General features: G+C 32.5%; 2 protein-coding genes across 2 annotated transcripts in view; one reads left to right on the top strand and one right to left on the bottom strand.

Moving 5' to 3' along the window:
- Positions 1 to 175: 175 nt before the first annotated feature.
- On the bottom strand, positions 176 to 7,620 carry LOC107870197 (pumilio homolog 1-like). The gene is made up of 9 exons (XM_016716641.2): positions 6,718 to 7,620; positions 4,617 to 6,013; positions 4,390 to 4,531; positions 4,145 to 4,252; positions 3,192 to 3,404; positions 2,992 to 3,102; positions 2,250 to 2,444; positions 1,120 to 1,294; positions 176 to 613 (listed from the first exon to the last, which is right to left on the bottom strand). Exons 1-9 carry the CDS (start codon positions 7,357 to 7,359, stop codon positions 570 to 572), a joined length of 3,027 nt encoding a protein of 1,008 aa, XP_016572127.2. The 5' UTR covers positions 7,360 to 7,620; the 3' UTR covers positions 176 to 569.
- A 6,433-nt stretch (positions 7,621 to 14,053) lies between these two features.
- The window catches only part of LOC107870195 (lysine histidine transporter 1), an 8,724-nt gene continuing 5,580 nt past the window's right edge, over positions 14,054 to 17,197 (top strand). The window contains exons 1-4 of the mRNA XM_016716640.2: positions 14,054 to 14,456; positions 14,962 to 15,066; positions 15,992 to 16,270; positions 16,797 to 17,190. Of these exons, the coding sequence (XP_016572126.2) occupies positions 14,257 to 14,456; positions 14,962 to 15,066; positions 15,992 to 16,270; positions 16,797 to 17,190 (978 nt within the window). The 5' untranslated portion in view covers positions 14,054 to 14,256. The remainder of the gene's footprint in view (positions 14,457 to 14,961; positions 15,067 to 15,991; positions 16,271 to 16,796; positions 17,191 to 17,197) is intronic.

Raw genomic sequence — 17,197 nt, 5'->3', positions numbered from 1 at the left:
AATATAGTCCCACCGTGAGGTATAGAAAGGGTAGAGAGTATACGCATACCTTACTCCTACCTCAAAGGTAGAGAAGCTGTCTCGGATATACCCTTGGCTCAAGCAAGTTAACATATTCTGAATGAAATCAAATAAACCATAGACAAGCAAACTTGATGATTCTAGGATACAAATATAAAGGAAAGAGTTTCTCTATAGCATAAGAAAAGATAATTATCAATCCATACATGATAAGTTGCTACCTAGAACAACAGGCTCTGCACATGGCAACATTTTGTACAGTTTTAAGATCTCACTACATTTTTTTTCTTTACACCCTTGTACAGTTACTCTATCTCCACGGCAGGGGCATCAGGTATGTTTACCATCTGAGCCTCACAGTTAAACCTGCTTATATAGATGTACCTCAAAACTACAATGTACAATGTTACAAACACCACATACATTTATTTTTAACATGTTCCATCAGCAAGAAAACAAAGACGAGGGTACTCGTTCTGAGCAAGAAAACAAAGACGAGGATACTCGTTCTAGCCTCAGTTAGCTGTACAAATTCCTTCCTACACCATCTAAGAAGCAGCAGAATATGAAGCCAGGACACTGATCCTCCTCTCTGCAAAATATGCAACACGTAATTTCAGAAGCACATCAGTAATGGAAATAAAAAGTCAAATGATATAGTTTATTGCTATACAATTAATGGAATGGTTCTAGGGAAGTTGATTCAACTGAAATTGGAGATAAAATTTGATAGCCTATCTCATGGAAGTGGAGTGATATATAAGTGTAATGAATTATACAAAGGTGGAAAATGGAACACCGGAAGTATGTTTCTTGACCCATGCAAGTTTGCAACCAATGGACCCCATCATTTTACTTCTACCAACAGCCACAGACTAATGTGCCAACACTTCTGAAACTGATATCAACTATTGGACGGACAGAGAAATAATTTGACTCTTTACGGATCCTCGGTTCAGATGATTGACAAGTGAGCAATTATACGTGGACAGTATTACTTATCAATTGTCATAATGGTAAATGAACTTCCTTGTGCAAGATGTCAGGATAAATTTCATAGTCCTGAAAACTAGAAGTGAAAGAAAAAGCAATGAATACCTCCAGCGGCAACCAGTTTCTCTACACGGGCAACTATATGCTTTCCGTAAGTATATTTCTTCAGAGCACTTAGATGAACCTTGATTCGGTTGAGAATGAGTTCAAGTTGCTGGTCATCACAAGTCTCCAGCACTTTCTGTACAACATAGTTCGCAAACTGATCTTTCATCATTGCCTGTACATCAAAATAATAAAAGATTTAACTTGTGAACAAGTGAAACGATTTTCTTTCTAGATCTGATTAACCCAATTACCTATAAATATGTTGTGCTCTTAAAACATTCCTTTCTACTGATCTTGTTTCAGTCTGTTACATGCGAACTAGTAATCGTCCCTTTAACTTTTGATCATCTATTAAACTCTAGTTGTTGGTTTGTTCCTTTATCTTACATTTTTGTCTACGTAACATGCTTACCTATCTGAAAATTTACCATGTTTCTCGTAATACAGATACATAGAAAAAGGAAGACGTCTTACAAGTGAATAAAGAGTTGGAAATAATATCACCGTTTATAAGATCCCTCTGGAGAAAATCATAATTGTATTATTTTTTGTAGCAAGTAATACAAGGTATAAAGTACTCATAACCAACATCAACCGCACCAAGAGAACCCAGAAGACTGAAGCCTTACACATTTTAGCTAGGCAAATCACAGCGCACCTGAGGTTGCACTTTCTCCAATGTAAACGTGTTAACTTCAATCTGAGAGCAGAACTGGAAAAGCATATAGTTCTACCTAAAAGTTAAATGGCCCTAAAAAGGAGTAAATGCTCTCACTAGACCATCTAACACGTAAACTTAAAATAAATCACATATAGAGTTTACTTCAATATAAAGAGCAGAACTGGAAAGGCATATAGTTCTACAGTTGAAGCTAAATGCTCAAAAAGGAACAGAGTTGTTCTCAGATAAAGTTAAATCAATCACAGAGTAATTAAATCTAGATTATCCTCTGAGAATCAAACAGTTCGCGGTAACAGGATTTCCTTAAGCTTGAGTCCGCACTACTGAAGAAGAAACTGAGTAATTAAATCTAGATTATCCTCTGAGAATCAAACACTTAGCGGTAACAGGATTTCCTTAAGCTTGAGTATGCACTAATGAGGAAGCATCTGAGAAATTAACAAACCTGAAGAGGTTCGTTTTCATCAGTGGTGCCAATCATCTCATTTACCAAGGTCTGACGTTCTTCAGGAGTTCCAAAGCTTAAGCACTTCTCCACAACATTAGAGGCAAATTTCTGCTGGCTCATCTGAACGATCTGTCCCATCAGCTTACTAATTATACAAGTACGCTCCTCAGGCTTCCCATGTTCCAGTACATGCTGTAACAAAACTTAGCAGGATTAGATAGGTAGGCAGAACATCTGAGGTAAATAACAAGAGAAACAATTCACCCAGGGACTGCAAATAGTATCAGTTAGAAAATTTACAAGGTATGAGAAAATCTATGGCAATTCCAGACCACAGCCTTCTGTAGTTTTAACTTGCACATATAAACCCATATCCAAAAAATACGAGTATTTAGCACTAAAATTGTATTACCATCAACTTGGAGATATGACATATTCATTCACGTATCAAGTAGGGGGTGAGAAAAAGCTTTAGGAACCCTAGAATGGGGAGATGTATAGCAATGTCTTCCTTGTGCCAAGGAGCTTTAAAAGAAGCAAATACCAAAATCTAGAGTAAAAAACCACCGATAGATGGTCAAACAGCATTTTCTCAAAAAAAAAAAAAAAAAAACTCTCAAAATAAAGGCATGAATAGTTTCAATATTCCGCAGACAGGTTGCATTCTCACTAAATTAGCATAGTCTTGACACTAGTCTCTGTAAGGATGTTCGCATGTAAGCTGAGAAATAGAGCAAACCTGAACAACATAATTCCCATATTGATCTTGCGCCAGCATGCAAACTGCTTGCAAAATCTCATTCATCACAATGTTCTGGGTTTCAGGATTATGGCAATGTTCCAGAACTCTCTGTCATGAGAAAGGAAATTTAGAAACGGTTGTCATCCCATTGAAGATATAATACACAAAAGAGATCCACATATGCTGAATTATTTTACCTGTATGACCCGACATCCATATGGATGGGTGGACAATGTCACAACTTGATCATAAAATGTAGAAACAATGAACTGGATAGCATCCTCTGGAATGCATTCGATGCACTTCTGGATTACATGATTCCCATTCTGATCTCTAACACAGCGCATAACATGGCCATCGAGCTCAGCAACCATTTTGGTCTGCTGATCCAGATCAACCACCTCTATGGCCTGAAAATTCATTGAAGCTGTGAAAACCTATGCCATTCAGCAATTATAGAAATCGGAAGCATGATTAGTACCAGCTGCCTGTCAACTGAGATTACTCATCACCAAGCTGGGACCAATTGGTGAAATCTGATAACATGAGGTAGACTAGGGATATACATACCTTTTAACTGGAGGCATGCATTATATAGAGATAGATAAGATGAATCCATTTTAAAGTTGGAGAGGTGTTCAGCTTTTTACAGGCCAAGACAAGAACATCTTATATTTGAAGGGGGGTTCTTTTTAACAAGATACATTTGACGGGGTGAGTTATGAATACTATCACTCCAATATTAGAATACAAAGCAGCAGCTGGAGAGTTGTTAAAAGCTCTACCAGACTGTATCCATTCTGGCAATATAATTCTGTCTCACCAAGACCAGTCAAACGACATGTAAAGAAAGAAATAAGATAATATCACATAACCAGAACTAGCAATGTGAAATTCAAGCATTAGAGTTATTCCATGAAATTACAGTGGAATAGGACCAGTTCACAATTTCATATAACAGCAACTGGGTTAATTTCCCTAGATTAAGACAGAGAACAAGATTTCAAACCAAAAATAACAAAACGAGAGTGAGATTTGAAAACATTAAAATTATATTATTGTGAATCAGATAACTTACGAAATCAGATGGATTAGAGCAGAGAACGCGATAGTGACATCACTATAGCTACAATGAAAGAAACTAAGATACCTTCTGGATTACTCGGCAACCATACATCTGAAGGCTAAGGGTGAGTACATGCTTGTTGAGCTGATCAGCCAGTTCTCTTATCTGAGATGAACTTCCATGCTCGAAAAACTGGAAAACGTGAATAGCAGAAGGCAAGAAAAAAGTTACACTACCTATTCATTTAATTAAGAGCACTTTTGTCCAACAGAACCTAGAAATGAAGACATGACATGAAAGGCTCGACAAAAAAACACAGAGGAACATACCTTCTGGATCACATAATTACCAAACACATCAGTCATCAAGGAAAGGGCTTGCGGCATAATTTCTTGGAAGACCATGTTTTTCTCTTCTGTGCTAGCAGTCTCAAGTTTTTGTTGAATGAACCGACTCCCATACTGGTCCGCACTGCTCATACAAAATTTTAAGTAATGGTAAGGTTTTATAGATTAATACAACATGAAGGCAGTGCTGCTAACCCGAAAATGTATACCTGAACTGAACAACATGGCCTTCAATCTCTGATAGCTCAAAACACCTACTCTTATTGCTCTTAAACTCGTCTAGTAACGAGGAAGGAAAGGTTTCACCCAAGTTAGGAACAGCCTCGGAATGCCAAGCTCCCATGACACCACCAGCTAAGTTTCTCATCCCTGAATGAAAACGCATGTTCCTTTCCCCATACCTTACAGGACTACCAGGTCCAAATGGGGAATTAGGAAGACCTGCACCAGCCAAGGGGCTTCCAGGATATGACATATTAAGTCCAAGTGCTGGATTCCCATAGTAACCATGATTCAATCCACCCGATTTGCCAGGATAAGGAAGACCATATTGTGATTTTTGAGATGCAAGCAACGTCTCCAGATAAGCTTTCTGAAGCTCAATCAAATCCATGTATGAAGTCCCTAAAGATTCCCTATTAACTGTTGGGTCATTCAGAGCTGCTAGCTGAGCAGCAAGATACTCGGTTGACCTCAAGTATTGAAGGTACAACGGATCCATCTGAGACATTTGCAGAGAGCCTCCCAAGGACTGATTACCAAGTCTATTAAGGTTCTGAAGTTCAGCTGCTGCAGCCACTAAATTAGGGCCCAAATTCAAACCGCCTCCCGGTACACGAGCATCAATTCCACAAGCACCCACAGGAGAAGCTATATTTCCCAGCACGGAAGGCAAATTACCAGCCCCAAGCTGGTTTTCAAACATGGACGGCGATGAAGGGTTCATACCATAACCCCCTAAAGCATAAGCAGAAAACGTTGAATTGGGACTGTCAAAAGTCGGATATTGAGATGGACTTCCTCCACCATTGCGAGTTGGAGTAGAGGGCCCTATCAAGTGTGCAGCAGAGGAACCTGCAGACTTGTGAAACTGAACAGATTCAGATTTTTTTGCATATGGATGCTGCTTCATAGGATTCTGACCATTCTGCAATCGGAAGAGGTTGTGATGATCGTCAATCTCATTATGAATTTGAGACTTCTGATATTTCCCTTCATCTCCCATATTGTTCCCTGATAGACTCATGCCAGACAATGCAGCAGCCAAATCAGAATGCTCACCCATATGAGATGAAACATCCTCTAGTGATGCTGTCCTCCCTCCTCCAGCAGAAGGAATACGAGGACTGGGAGCTCTAGCCACAAGCTGAGGATCAGGGGTGGTACTTCGTGACAGTGATGTACCCATGGCTGAACCATAGGACATAGAACCTGACGAGCTGAGGGTAGACATGCCTTGAACCTTTCCCCGAGAATGTAATGCATCCAAAGATGCCATATTTTGATGGAGATGAGCAAATTGGGACTCAGAAGGATCAACATTATCATCATATGCACGGGAAGCAGGACGTGAAGGATGCCTCAATGTTGTCTGGCTCATATTGTCCTGCATTTTATAGATGTCTCAGAATCAGAAAACCACTAAAAACAGAACTTCATTAAGTACAAGTTGACCTCTTTTTTAACATACACTGATTAAATGAAAGCAATGCTGACTCAACATCAATAAGTTGTGATTAATTAAAGAATACAAATGTCGTTAACCGACATTCACAATAAACTAAAAGTGCCACATTTGCAACTTTAGAATGTCAAAGATTGCATCTTAAGAATGCAATATGATTTCTATACTAGCCGGATGTGCTCTACATTGACTCCAATATGGAGATGAAATAAACACTAGCAACTCCAAACTGCCACATTAATGAAGATGAGAAAATAATTAAATGATGACGACAATAATCCAAGGCTCAAATTAACTAGCCAACAAGTGTTGCTCTCGAAATGCTGCAAGGCCAAATCGGTGAAGCATGATGCAAAACATTCAAAAATACTAGTAATGACCCGTGCCAGACACAAACATGTCACGTAACGATAAATAAAAACGCTACAGACGCACAAGCGTATACACATTCCATAAACTATGACGTAAAGCATTGGACATTCTCTGAAAAGCAAATAAGATTCAGTATTAACGTAACAAGCAATTCCACGTAAACACAGATCACTCATCGATTAAAACATTCAAACAGTTCGACAAAAACAATACTTTAAATCATATAATACTAATATTTTCCATTTCTCATTCACCTGAATCATCTCCGTAATGCTCTTCTGTCTGCTTCCTAAACCTAATCCAGGCAATCCAATAAGCCCATCACCACCCCATTCCTTCCGCCCCTCACTTCCATTTTCTTCATTTTTCGCACCAAATCCCATCGACATTGCAAAAAGCGACTCAACTTCCCTTCCCTTATCACTCTCACCGCGATTTCCCTTCCTCCTATCACCAATCCCCCCTAATGCCGGTGAATTACCACCTCCACCACCCTGTACACGCTGCGCAAACCTCCAGTCCTCTTTCGACAAAAGAGGCGGCGGCAGTCTAGGGTTGAGATTCACATTCGCGTAATAATACGAAATGTAAGCTGGATCAGACCTTAACTCCTCCTCCGAAACTCCACTAAATTCATTACCATTACCATCACCACCGCCACCTATCATGCCACCAAATGCATTCAACGATCCTTCAACAGTCGGTGGAGCTGAACCACTACGATAAATACTAAGCTCCTCTTGTTTCTTCTCCTCCTCCTCCTGCTCCCGCCGCTTTCGCTCTCTAAGCAAGAACCCTAACTCTTCACTAAAATCACTACTTCCTCCTCCTCCTCCTAGCATTGATCTTCGCATTACAATTTCCGACATCATCTTCGCATAACTATCCGTAATCATCGCAACAAAAATTAGCAAAAAAAAAATCAACAAAAATAAACTTAGCTCAAAATTGACTCGTAACGAAAAAAAACACTAATATTCATCAGTTCCACTCCAACAACTTAACGATTAATTTAATCATACTACAAGAACGCAACAATAAATCGATCGATCGAAACAGAAAAACGTTGATGGCCAAATGTTCGACGCATTGTTTAGAGAGAGAAAGTAAAGAGAGCTTTAGAGAGAGAAAGTGAGTGAGCAAAAGTGCACTGAATAGTGAAGTGAACTAAAGGGAAAATAAGTGTGATAAGCACGAGCCCCAGATTACATATCAGCCGTTAGATTAAAATCAACGGTTGAGATTAACATTTATTATATAGCCTTATGTTGTGTTTATATTTAAGTGTTAGAGCAGTGGTTAGGGTTTATATTTTTAGATTTGGCTAAATTTGGAATATTTAGATTTTCTTTTTAATTTTTTATTAGGTTTATTATTTTAATTGAGATTTTTTCAGAGGCATAAATAAAATATTTTTTTCTGACAAGTGAAGATTTTTATATTTGATTTTAATTTGGATATGAGACGGCTAGGGTTTGTGTAACCTAAGATTCATGTGTTACACTTTATTTTAAAATTTTATATTTTATTATTTCAATTTTCATTTTATGTTGGAAATTTTAGTGTTAGAGTTATTCATAATAATATATAAATTTAGGAATATATAGGGCTTCACGAGTTTTGATTTATTATTGTGAAACTCACACGAAAGAAAATGGAGAATTTTCAATGAAAAAGTGGTTGTAAACCGATTCCATCATATGATTTTTTCTGATTGAACTTAAAATCTGAAACATAAAATAAATACAGATAAGACATAATTAAAAAAATATTGTCGCTTCTATAAATTTAATAATCATTAGTGTTAGAGCTTCCATAATAATATATAAATTTAAAAATGGATAGGGCTTCACGAGTTTTCATTCATCGTTGGGAAACTCACATGAAAGAAAATGAGGAATTCTCAATGAAAAAGTGTTCTCTAAATCGGACATGAAAGTAACTAGTTTTTCAATTTTTCCTGATTGAACATTAAAGTCTGAAACATAAAATAAATACAGATAAGACATAATTAAAAAAAGTTACTATCACTTCTATAAATCTAGTAATCTTTCTATAATGAAACTAATAAACTCAATCGGTCTCGTAAATTATTCATCTTCTTATTAATCAAAAACGACAAAAGAACTTCTACAAAACATGAAATAAGTTAGTATCAGAGAATATATTAACAGAATTTATATTCTATTATTTCAATTTTCATTTTGTTTTGAAAACTTTAATGTTAGAGCTTCCATAATAATATATAAATTTAAGAATAGATAGGGCTTACACGAGCTTTGATTCACCATTGGGAAATTCATACGAAAGAAAACAAGGAATTTTCAATGAAAAGTGTTCTGTAAATTGATTCCATTAGACGATTTTTCCTGATTGGACATTAAAGTCCGAAACATAAAATAAATACAAATAAGACATAATTAAAAAAATGATATTGTCGTATCTATAAATCTAATAATCATTAGTGTTAGAGCTTCCATAATAATATATAAATTTTGAAATAGATAGGGCTTCACAAGTTTTGATTCATTGTTGGGAAAATCACACAAAAGAAAACAAGAAATTCTCAATGAAAATGAGTTCTCTAAGCCGGACATGGAAGTAGCTAGTTTTTCGAATTTTCCTGATTGAACATTAAAGTCTGAAACATAAAATAAATACAGATAAGATAAACTAAAAAAAGTTATTGTCGCTTCTATATATCCAGTAATCTTTCTATAATGAAACTAATAATTTCAATCAATCTCGTAAATTAATCATCTTCTTATGGATCAAATACGACAAAAGAACTTCTACTAAATATGAAATAAGTTAGTATCAGAGTATGTGTTAACCGAATTTATATTTTATTATTTGAATTTTCATTTTGTTTTGGACTCTAGTGTTAGAGCTTCCATAATAATATATAAGCTAGCTTAGTAGAAGAACACACTATTAAAAGGTAGCAATTAACGTTTAAATACATGCTATTTGTACTTAAACAATCAAAAAAAATTGAATCTCAAAATTTTAATTATACCACGTAAATTGAGACAAAAGAAATAATTTGACAAATTATAAATCTCTAAACGATTTCTTGCTTTAAGGTCAGGAAACACAATAATATCAACATTGAATATATCTCTATTGATTACTGTGAGTTTTGACGAGTTAAGCCATGGTGAACTTTTGATATTGCTAGAAGTTATTACACGCTTGGTTATAGAATTGACTTAAAAACAGTTTGAAATCATATTATAACTTTTTATGGCTGAAAAACATACTGAAATCATCACAAAGATTTAACACTTAGCCTAATAAAGATGAAAAATAGGATATCATGACGAATGAAAAACATACTATGTTCCGTGATTGATTTTGGAGAGGAGAAATTAGCTAGTCCTAAGTATTATATTTATGTTTAAGTCTGAAACATAAAATAAATATAGTTAAGACATAATTAAAAAAAGTTATTGTCGCTTCTATAAATCTAGTAATATTTCTATAATGAAACTAATAATCTCATTTGGTCTCGTAAATTATTCATCTTCTTATGGATCAAAAAGGACAAAAGAACTTCTACAAAATATGAAACAAGGTAGTATCAGCGTATGTATTAACATAATTTATATTTTATTATTTCAATTTTCGTTTTGTTTTGAAAACTTTAGTGTTGGAGCTTCCATAATAATATATAAATTTAAGAATAGGTAGGGTTTCACGAGCTTTGATTCACCATTGGGAAATTCACATGTAAGAAAACGAGGAATTTTCAATGAAAAAGTGTTCTGTAAATCGATTCCATCAGAAGGTTTTTCCTGATTGAACATTAAAGTCTGAAACATAAAATAAATATAGATAAGACTTAATTTTTTAAAAAAATGATATTATCGCTTCTATAAACCTAATAATCTTTAGTGTTATAGCTTCCATAATAATATATAAATTTTGAAATAGATAGGGCTTTACGAGTTTTAATTCACCGTTAGGAAACTCATACGAAAGAAAACGAGGAATTCTCAATGAAAAAGAGTTCTCTAGATCGAACACCGAAGTAGTTTTTCGATTTTTCCTGATTGAACATTAAAGTTTGAAACATAAAATAAATACAGATAAGATATAATTAAAAAAAAGTTATTGTCGCTTCTATAAATCCAGTAATCTTTCTATAATGAAACTAATAATTTCAATCGATCTTGTAAATTAATCATCTTCTTATGGATCAAATACGACAAAAGAACTTCTACTAAATATGAAATAAGTTAGTATCAGCGTATGTGTTAACAGAATTATATTTTATTAGTTCAATTTTCATTTTGTTTTGGAAACTTTAGTGTTAGAGCTTCTATAATGATATATAAACTAGCTTAGTGTACGTGCTTTGCACGCGTGAGTCACATTGATCACTAAAAATATATCCATAAGAAGAACACACTATTATAAAAAAAAAAAACTATCTACCTTTTACTACAAATATTTTAGAATTTTGAATTAAACAAATCAAAGTTCATATTAATAAATAAAGTTTTAACAAAAACATCCAAGATAGTGTACAACAAACAAATAACTAATATCTTATTGACTAAAACTAATCTTTACTTTTACTAATAATTATATCAATATGTGAAGTTAAAGATTATGTGTCTTTTAAAAATACTTCACATGCAAGAACAAAAAAGCTAACTCTAAATTATTGTAATATAATTCTCTAAACTATTATAATATTATTTTATATGTATCTTTATATATTTAAGTTCTTTTATTAAAATTTGGCTTTATACTACTAATTTTATTGAGACTTGCACGCAACAACATTTATCAGATGAGTCTGAGAAGGAATGAATAGGTCTGCACTTTTTAATACCTTCCGTGACTTCAGCTCTTTTATCGAGAACTAATTCAATGTCGTATTATGCCTTCGAATCATTGTCTTTCAACCGTACGAGATTACTAATATTTCTCTTTGGTATGTAATCTAAACAAGATAGCGCATATCATTTCACTAGCAATCAATACTCACGATCTACTAAGCTTTATATTCACAAAGTCAATCGTGAGCTTGTTATGAATAGATTACTTATTTGATTGATGTTAAAAGATGAATGGTAAAATAAACTATTTTTATAGTAATAGTAAGTAGTAATGAGGAAAAAAAGAAGAAGATATAATTGCATCAGTCCTTCCAATCAAACAAGCGACCAACAATTGTGTATAAACTATAGATTTGCAGGATTAAGTGGGAACTTGACAGGTCTCGAAGCTACTAAGCTTTCAAAATAACGACGAACCTACGCTTATACAGAACTAAAAGCTTTCTTATCAAAATAATCATATTATTATGTTCATATATCTTTCTAATTACATTTAGATAGGTAAAATAGATTCTGCCGAAAAAGTAAAATAGAAAAAGATTATATTTAGATAGGTAAACTAGATTTTGCCGAAAAAGAAAATAGAAAAAGATTCAGAATTGTATGAACCCTTAAACTTACATATCTTTAGCATTTATATCAAATCAATATAATTTTTAATGATTAAATAATTTAATAAAATAAATATATGTGTTAATTAATCATGATTAAGTAAATGGTCACTATATTTAAATTAGAGGTGGGTTCATGATTTTAGCTCTATTCGTTCAATCTTTAAGATTTTTAACTGTGAATCTATTATTTTTTAATGTTATGTGCTCATATACACTAATTTTACACATAAATTTATATTTTGTGATAGTATTGGATTCGAATGAGTTCGGTACCTTAAAGTTGCACCACCCTAGATTCAAATACATGTCCATTGACATGCGTTTATTCATTTGATGTAAATATCCCAGATAAATTATTATTTTTTTTATCTTAATAAAGTGAATAAGAATATGAACTCAACAAACACAGAATTATAATAGTAATTAAAACAATCATCAACAGCATAAGAAGTCCAATTAAAGAACTAAAATCTCGAATTCAAATTCTTTAGCATAGAATTCTTCAAAGTTCTAAGAGAAAAACGTTGGACAAAGTCTGTTACAAAAAATTTTACAAAATAATTTAAAAAAAAATTGACCACTTCAAAGTAAAGTTGTAACTCCCACTTATTTAGTGTTTCATTTATTTCATTTTATCTAATATTAAAAGAGTCAAATAATTTTTTCGATTATGATTTAGTCGAATTTATTAAAATAATTTCAATATTAAATAGCACTCACATATATGTATACTTCATTGTAAAGAAATTTGCAAAATCTATGTTTAGATTTACCAGTCCAATTAGCAATAAATATTTTTTGTTTTATTTACATGTTTGGTAGCATCAAAATACGTAATATAATAATATTTGGTTTGACCAAACCTTTTATCATTTATGTCTAATGTCATTTGTAATGACCAAAATATTTATAGCTTTTAATTATCTCTCTATCCCGTCAATGTAAAATTACTTTTAAATTTATAAATTTTTCTAAACAAATGTAACGATAGTTTTTTTTTTTTTTTTTAAATGTAACGATAGTTCAGTCACCTTAATAAAAAATATATTTATCAATACCTTTTTATAACTAACTACTTATTTTTAGGCACTTCTATCTAAATATATAGTATATAATATACATTTATAAAATTTGCTTCAATGTCTAAAAATACTTATCACGATATTTACCAATTATTTTTAATCAGCTAATCTAAAAGCTCTCTAAATCCTTTCACTTAAATATGAAAAAAAGGTACTAATCGTATTAAAAAATTAACCCAATATTTTTGTTGTCTTTCTATCATTAGCTTGATTTATAAGAATATAATTTCTCATTGAAGTATCAATTTTTTTTTTTTTTGGCTTTTTATTTCTCACCCTGTATTAAGTGTATGTATTCAGAGTAGCTCAAACGTGACGCTAATAAAGTGTATGTCTTACGCCCTCAAAATATTGAGGCTCCAAAAATTTTTAATGATAAATTTATGATTTATTTTTATTTAAAATAATATTAAAAATTACAAAAAAAATTAAATTTTATATAAAAAAGAAAGAAAAATTATTTATCTTTTATCAAAAATATTTTTGAAATTTAAATTAATAACTCAAATCTTCATATTAATAAATAAAATCTTTACAACAATATCTAACATAATATACGGTAAACATGTGTAACATTTTATTAATTAGAATTAATTTTTTATTTTATATTACAATGTTAGGTTAGCTAGAGGTTTTATGTCATTTACATTAAAAACAACAAGTATATGAAAATAAAAAATAATAATTCTAAATTATTATTTTCCAGTGTGTATTTTTACATATTTAAAACCTCTCATTTGCACTTTGGACCAAAAAGATAAGCTTTTTCCTAACTGACTTTGCTATATTTAGAGATACTATTTCCCAGTAAAAAAACAAGGCAGTTAATAGTGGAGTTTATTCAACTTTGAATCCAGTAAAGCACATTTTTAGGGGCATTTTTATTTGAATGAAGTATCCACAATTTTAGAGATATATGTGTTCCTAATTTAATGGAAGTATAATATTTTATTTTGTGATAAAATATTTTTGAATAAGTCATATTGTTTGTTACGATCTAATAATACCGTTATGACTATATATAGAGTACAATACAGTAACTGATAAGTTCAATACCAAAATACTTTTACCTACTAACCATCTTAAATTTACCAAAAAATACACATAATTTTTTTATTTTTTTTTTTTAATTTTCACCAATTTTCTCAATTTTTATATATGAGAAGTACATTCTTAATCATTCACATTCCTCAATCCTCAGGTCTCTAACAAGAAATTCGTATTTAGTTTTTGAAATTTAGATTAGGATGTCAGAAGTAGGAGGCAGTAAAAGAAGAGAATCAATATCAGAGGAGCGTAATAATAACAATATTAAAAATACTGACGATTGGCTACCGATCACATCATCGAGAAATGCAAAGTGGTATTATTCAACATTTCATAATGTTACGGCTATGGTTGGTGCTGGTGTTCTTAGTCTACCTTATGCCATGTCTCAAATGGGATGGTATGTAGTTTTTTTTTTCCGTCGAAAAATTATATCTGTATATAGATTACAAATCATTTTTCGTATGTAAGTATATATTAAATCTTAAAATAATTTTAGTTAAATTTCTGATTTCGAACCGACTAAAACACATCTAGGACAAATTTGATGGATTGACTTATATAAATTTATTATTTTGCTCACATTTACTTGAAAGAGTTTCACGGGAATTGTCTTGATCGTCGGGAACGATTTCCTGCAATTCTTTCCGGTATGGAATGAGCAAAGAATCAAGCTACACATGAATATATAATTAAACCTCGTTATAACAATATTTCATTATAATCTAATTTTCTTCAGAATCGATTTTAACTATTGTATTTTAATTCTCTCTAACAACATTGTCATTCGTTATAGTTCTTGTTGATCTATATCAAGCTAGATTAGATGCATATAAATTTAGTGTAGCTTGATCCAATATTTTTTATACTAAAATTAGTTCATTACTACTATTTTCTTATAATAGGTACTGGGGAACATTTGTACTGATAGTATCATGGGTGGTCACATTATATACCTTATGGCAAATGGTGGAGATGCATGAGATGGTACCAGGAAAAAGATTTGACAGGTACGCAAATGACCGGGTTGAACTGAATTTGGATAGGTTGAAGTGGGCTGAATTAATAAATAATTGGGTTATTGTCTTGTCTAAAAATTTCTTAGACTGAAAAGGCTAAACTACGAGTCAACCCAATTTGCGGCAAACTCTTACTAAGTTTTGATTGGTTTATTGTTCTTTTACAAATTTTTAGTACCTTATAAAATTATTGTTTTCCTTATTATGATAATAATATATAATGCAATATTTTAGTACCTTAGTTATTTGACTACTTTAACATTCACCCACTTTGTAATTTTCTTCCTCTTCCCCCGATTCCTCTTTTTTTTTTTTTTTTAAAAAAGACTATATAACATATAAAATAAAATATTTTTGACAAAACTTCTATCAGTTTCACTACTAGAAAACATGCAAGTAGCTACAAAATTTTGTCCGTCGATACTTTTTTCCTAGTCGTGTTTGGACTAGATATCAGCTCAAACTTTGATGGCATGAGCTAAGTAATACCCAAGCTAAAGTCATCTAAATTGGACGCGTTATGATTTCCCGAACTAATTTTATCACGTCAAACAAGTATCAGGGGCGGAGCCACCGAACCCCCTTTGATGGAAAATCATACTATTTATACATAATTAAAATTACTTTTTACGTATGTATAGTCAGGGGCAGAGCTACACTTGGGTTAGGGGGTTCGTCCGAACCCCCTTCAGCGAAAAATTATGCTATATATATATGATTAAAATTATCTTTTATGTATATATAGTAGATGTTGAACCTCTTCGATCAGTTCTTATATTCACTTATGAACCCCTTTAGTGAAAATCCTGGTTCCGCCACTGTATATAGTTGATGTTGAACCTCCTTCGATTAATTCGTGTGCTTATTTTTTCAATTTTGTACTTCCTGCGTGAAATTTCTGACTCTGCCGCTACAGGTACCATGAGTTGGGACAAGAGGCATTTGGTGAAAAGCTTGGGCTATATATTGTGGTTCCACAACAACTAACAGTGGAAGTTGGAGTGAACATATTGTACATGGTCACTGGTGGAAAATCACTTGAAAAGATTTATAAGACTGCCTGTCCTGATTGTAGACCATTGAAGACAACCTATTTTATCATGATATTTGGTTCTGTTCATTTCTTTCTTTCACATTGTCCCAATTTCAACTCTATCACTTTTGTTTCCTTCCTTGCTGCTGTCACCTCTCTTAGGTAACATCTTGCTTTTAATTAATTAACCTTTTTTCAATACTCACAGAGTATCTGAACTGACTTATTTTTAAGTGATTTCATTAAATGACAAAGAAAAAAAGTACTTAAAAACATTTACTTTAAACTTAAAAAGTATTTAAAAAAAGAAGCTAAAAGTGAAAAGTAGGTTACCGCATACTTTTGACTTTTGGCTTCTAACTTTTAAGTCACTTAAAAAAAACTATCCAAACACTCCCCTAAAAAACATGCAAAAATTGATCAAAGGAAACTGACGGCCAAAATTATTTTTAAACGTTTTTAAAAATTCTATGTCGATTTTAATTTATTGAAGTTAAAATTATTTTTTACGCATATATGATAAATGCTGAACCCGTTAGTTTATATATTTACTTTTAAACCCCCTTAATGAAAATCCTGACTCTGAATTTCGACCCTTGATTTTTGCACTGTTTTTAGCAGTGTTTAATTTATTTTTAGTCTTTTTTATATTGTGAAAATAATTTTTACATTATCGGGTCATTTTCAGTTATTCAACCATAGGTTGGGGAGCATCAATACACAAGGGAATATCACCAGATGTTACATATGGTTCAAGAGCTACAACACAGACAGGAAAAATATTTGGTGCATTTCAGGCATTAGGGGAAGTTGCATTTGCATATGCTGGACATAATGTTGTATTAGAAATACAAGCAACTATGCCATCTACACCTGAAAAACCATGCAAAAAACCAATGTGGAAAGGAGTTATAGCTGCTTATGTTGTTGTGGCTCTATGTTATTTTCCAGTTGCTTTTATTGGTTATGCAGCTTTTGGAAGTTCTGTGGAAGAAAATGTATTGATCTCACTAGAAAAACCTGCTTGGCTTATTATATTTGCGAATGCATGCGTCGTCATTCATGTTATTGGAAGCTATCAGGTCAGGC

The sequence above is a fragment of the Capsicum annuum genome, chromosome 5 (genome assembly GCF_002878395.1).
Source record: "Capsicum annuum cultivar UCD-10X-F1 chromosome 5, UCD10Xv1.1, whole genome shotgun sequence".
NCBI classification, from domain to species: domain Eukaryota; kingdom Viridiplantae; phylum Streptophyta; class Magnoliopsida; order Solanales; family Solanaceae; genus Capsicum; species Capsicum annuum.
The sequence above is the reverse complement of the archived record's forward strand: the minus strand, read 5'-3'. Positions and strand labels throughout refer to the sequence as shown.

Bases quoted from the DNA above. Each gene is read 5' to 3' on its own strand.
- LOC107870197 (XM_016716641.2), bottom strand. From the start codon at position 7,359: ATGATTACGGATAGTTATGCGAAGATGATGTCGGAAATTGTAATGCGA. The intron at 3,405-4,144 runs GTATCTTAGTTT...ATGAATTTTCAG, and splicing joins GTTGCCGAGTAATCCAGAAG to GCCATAGAGGTGGTTGATCT. The intron at 3,103-3,191 runs GTAAAATAATTC...TTCTCATGACAG, and splicing joins ATGGATGTCGGGTCATACAG to AGAGTTCTGGAACATTGCCA.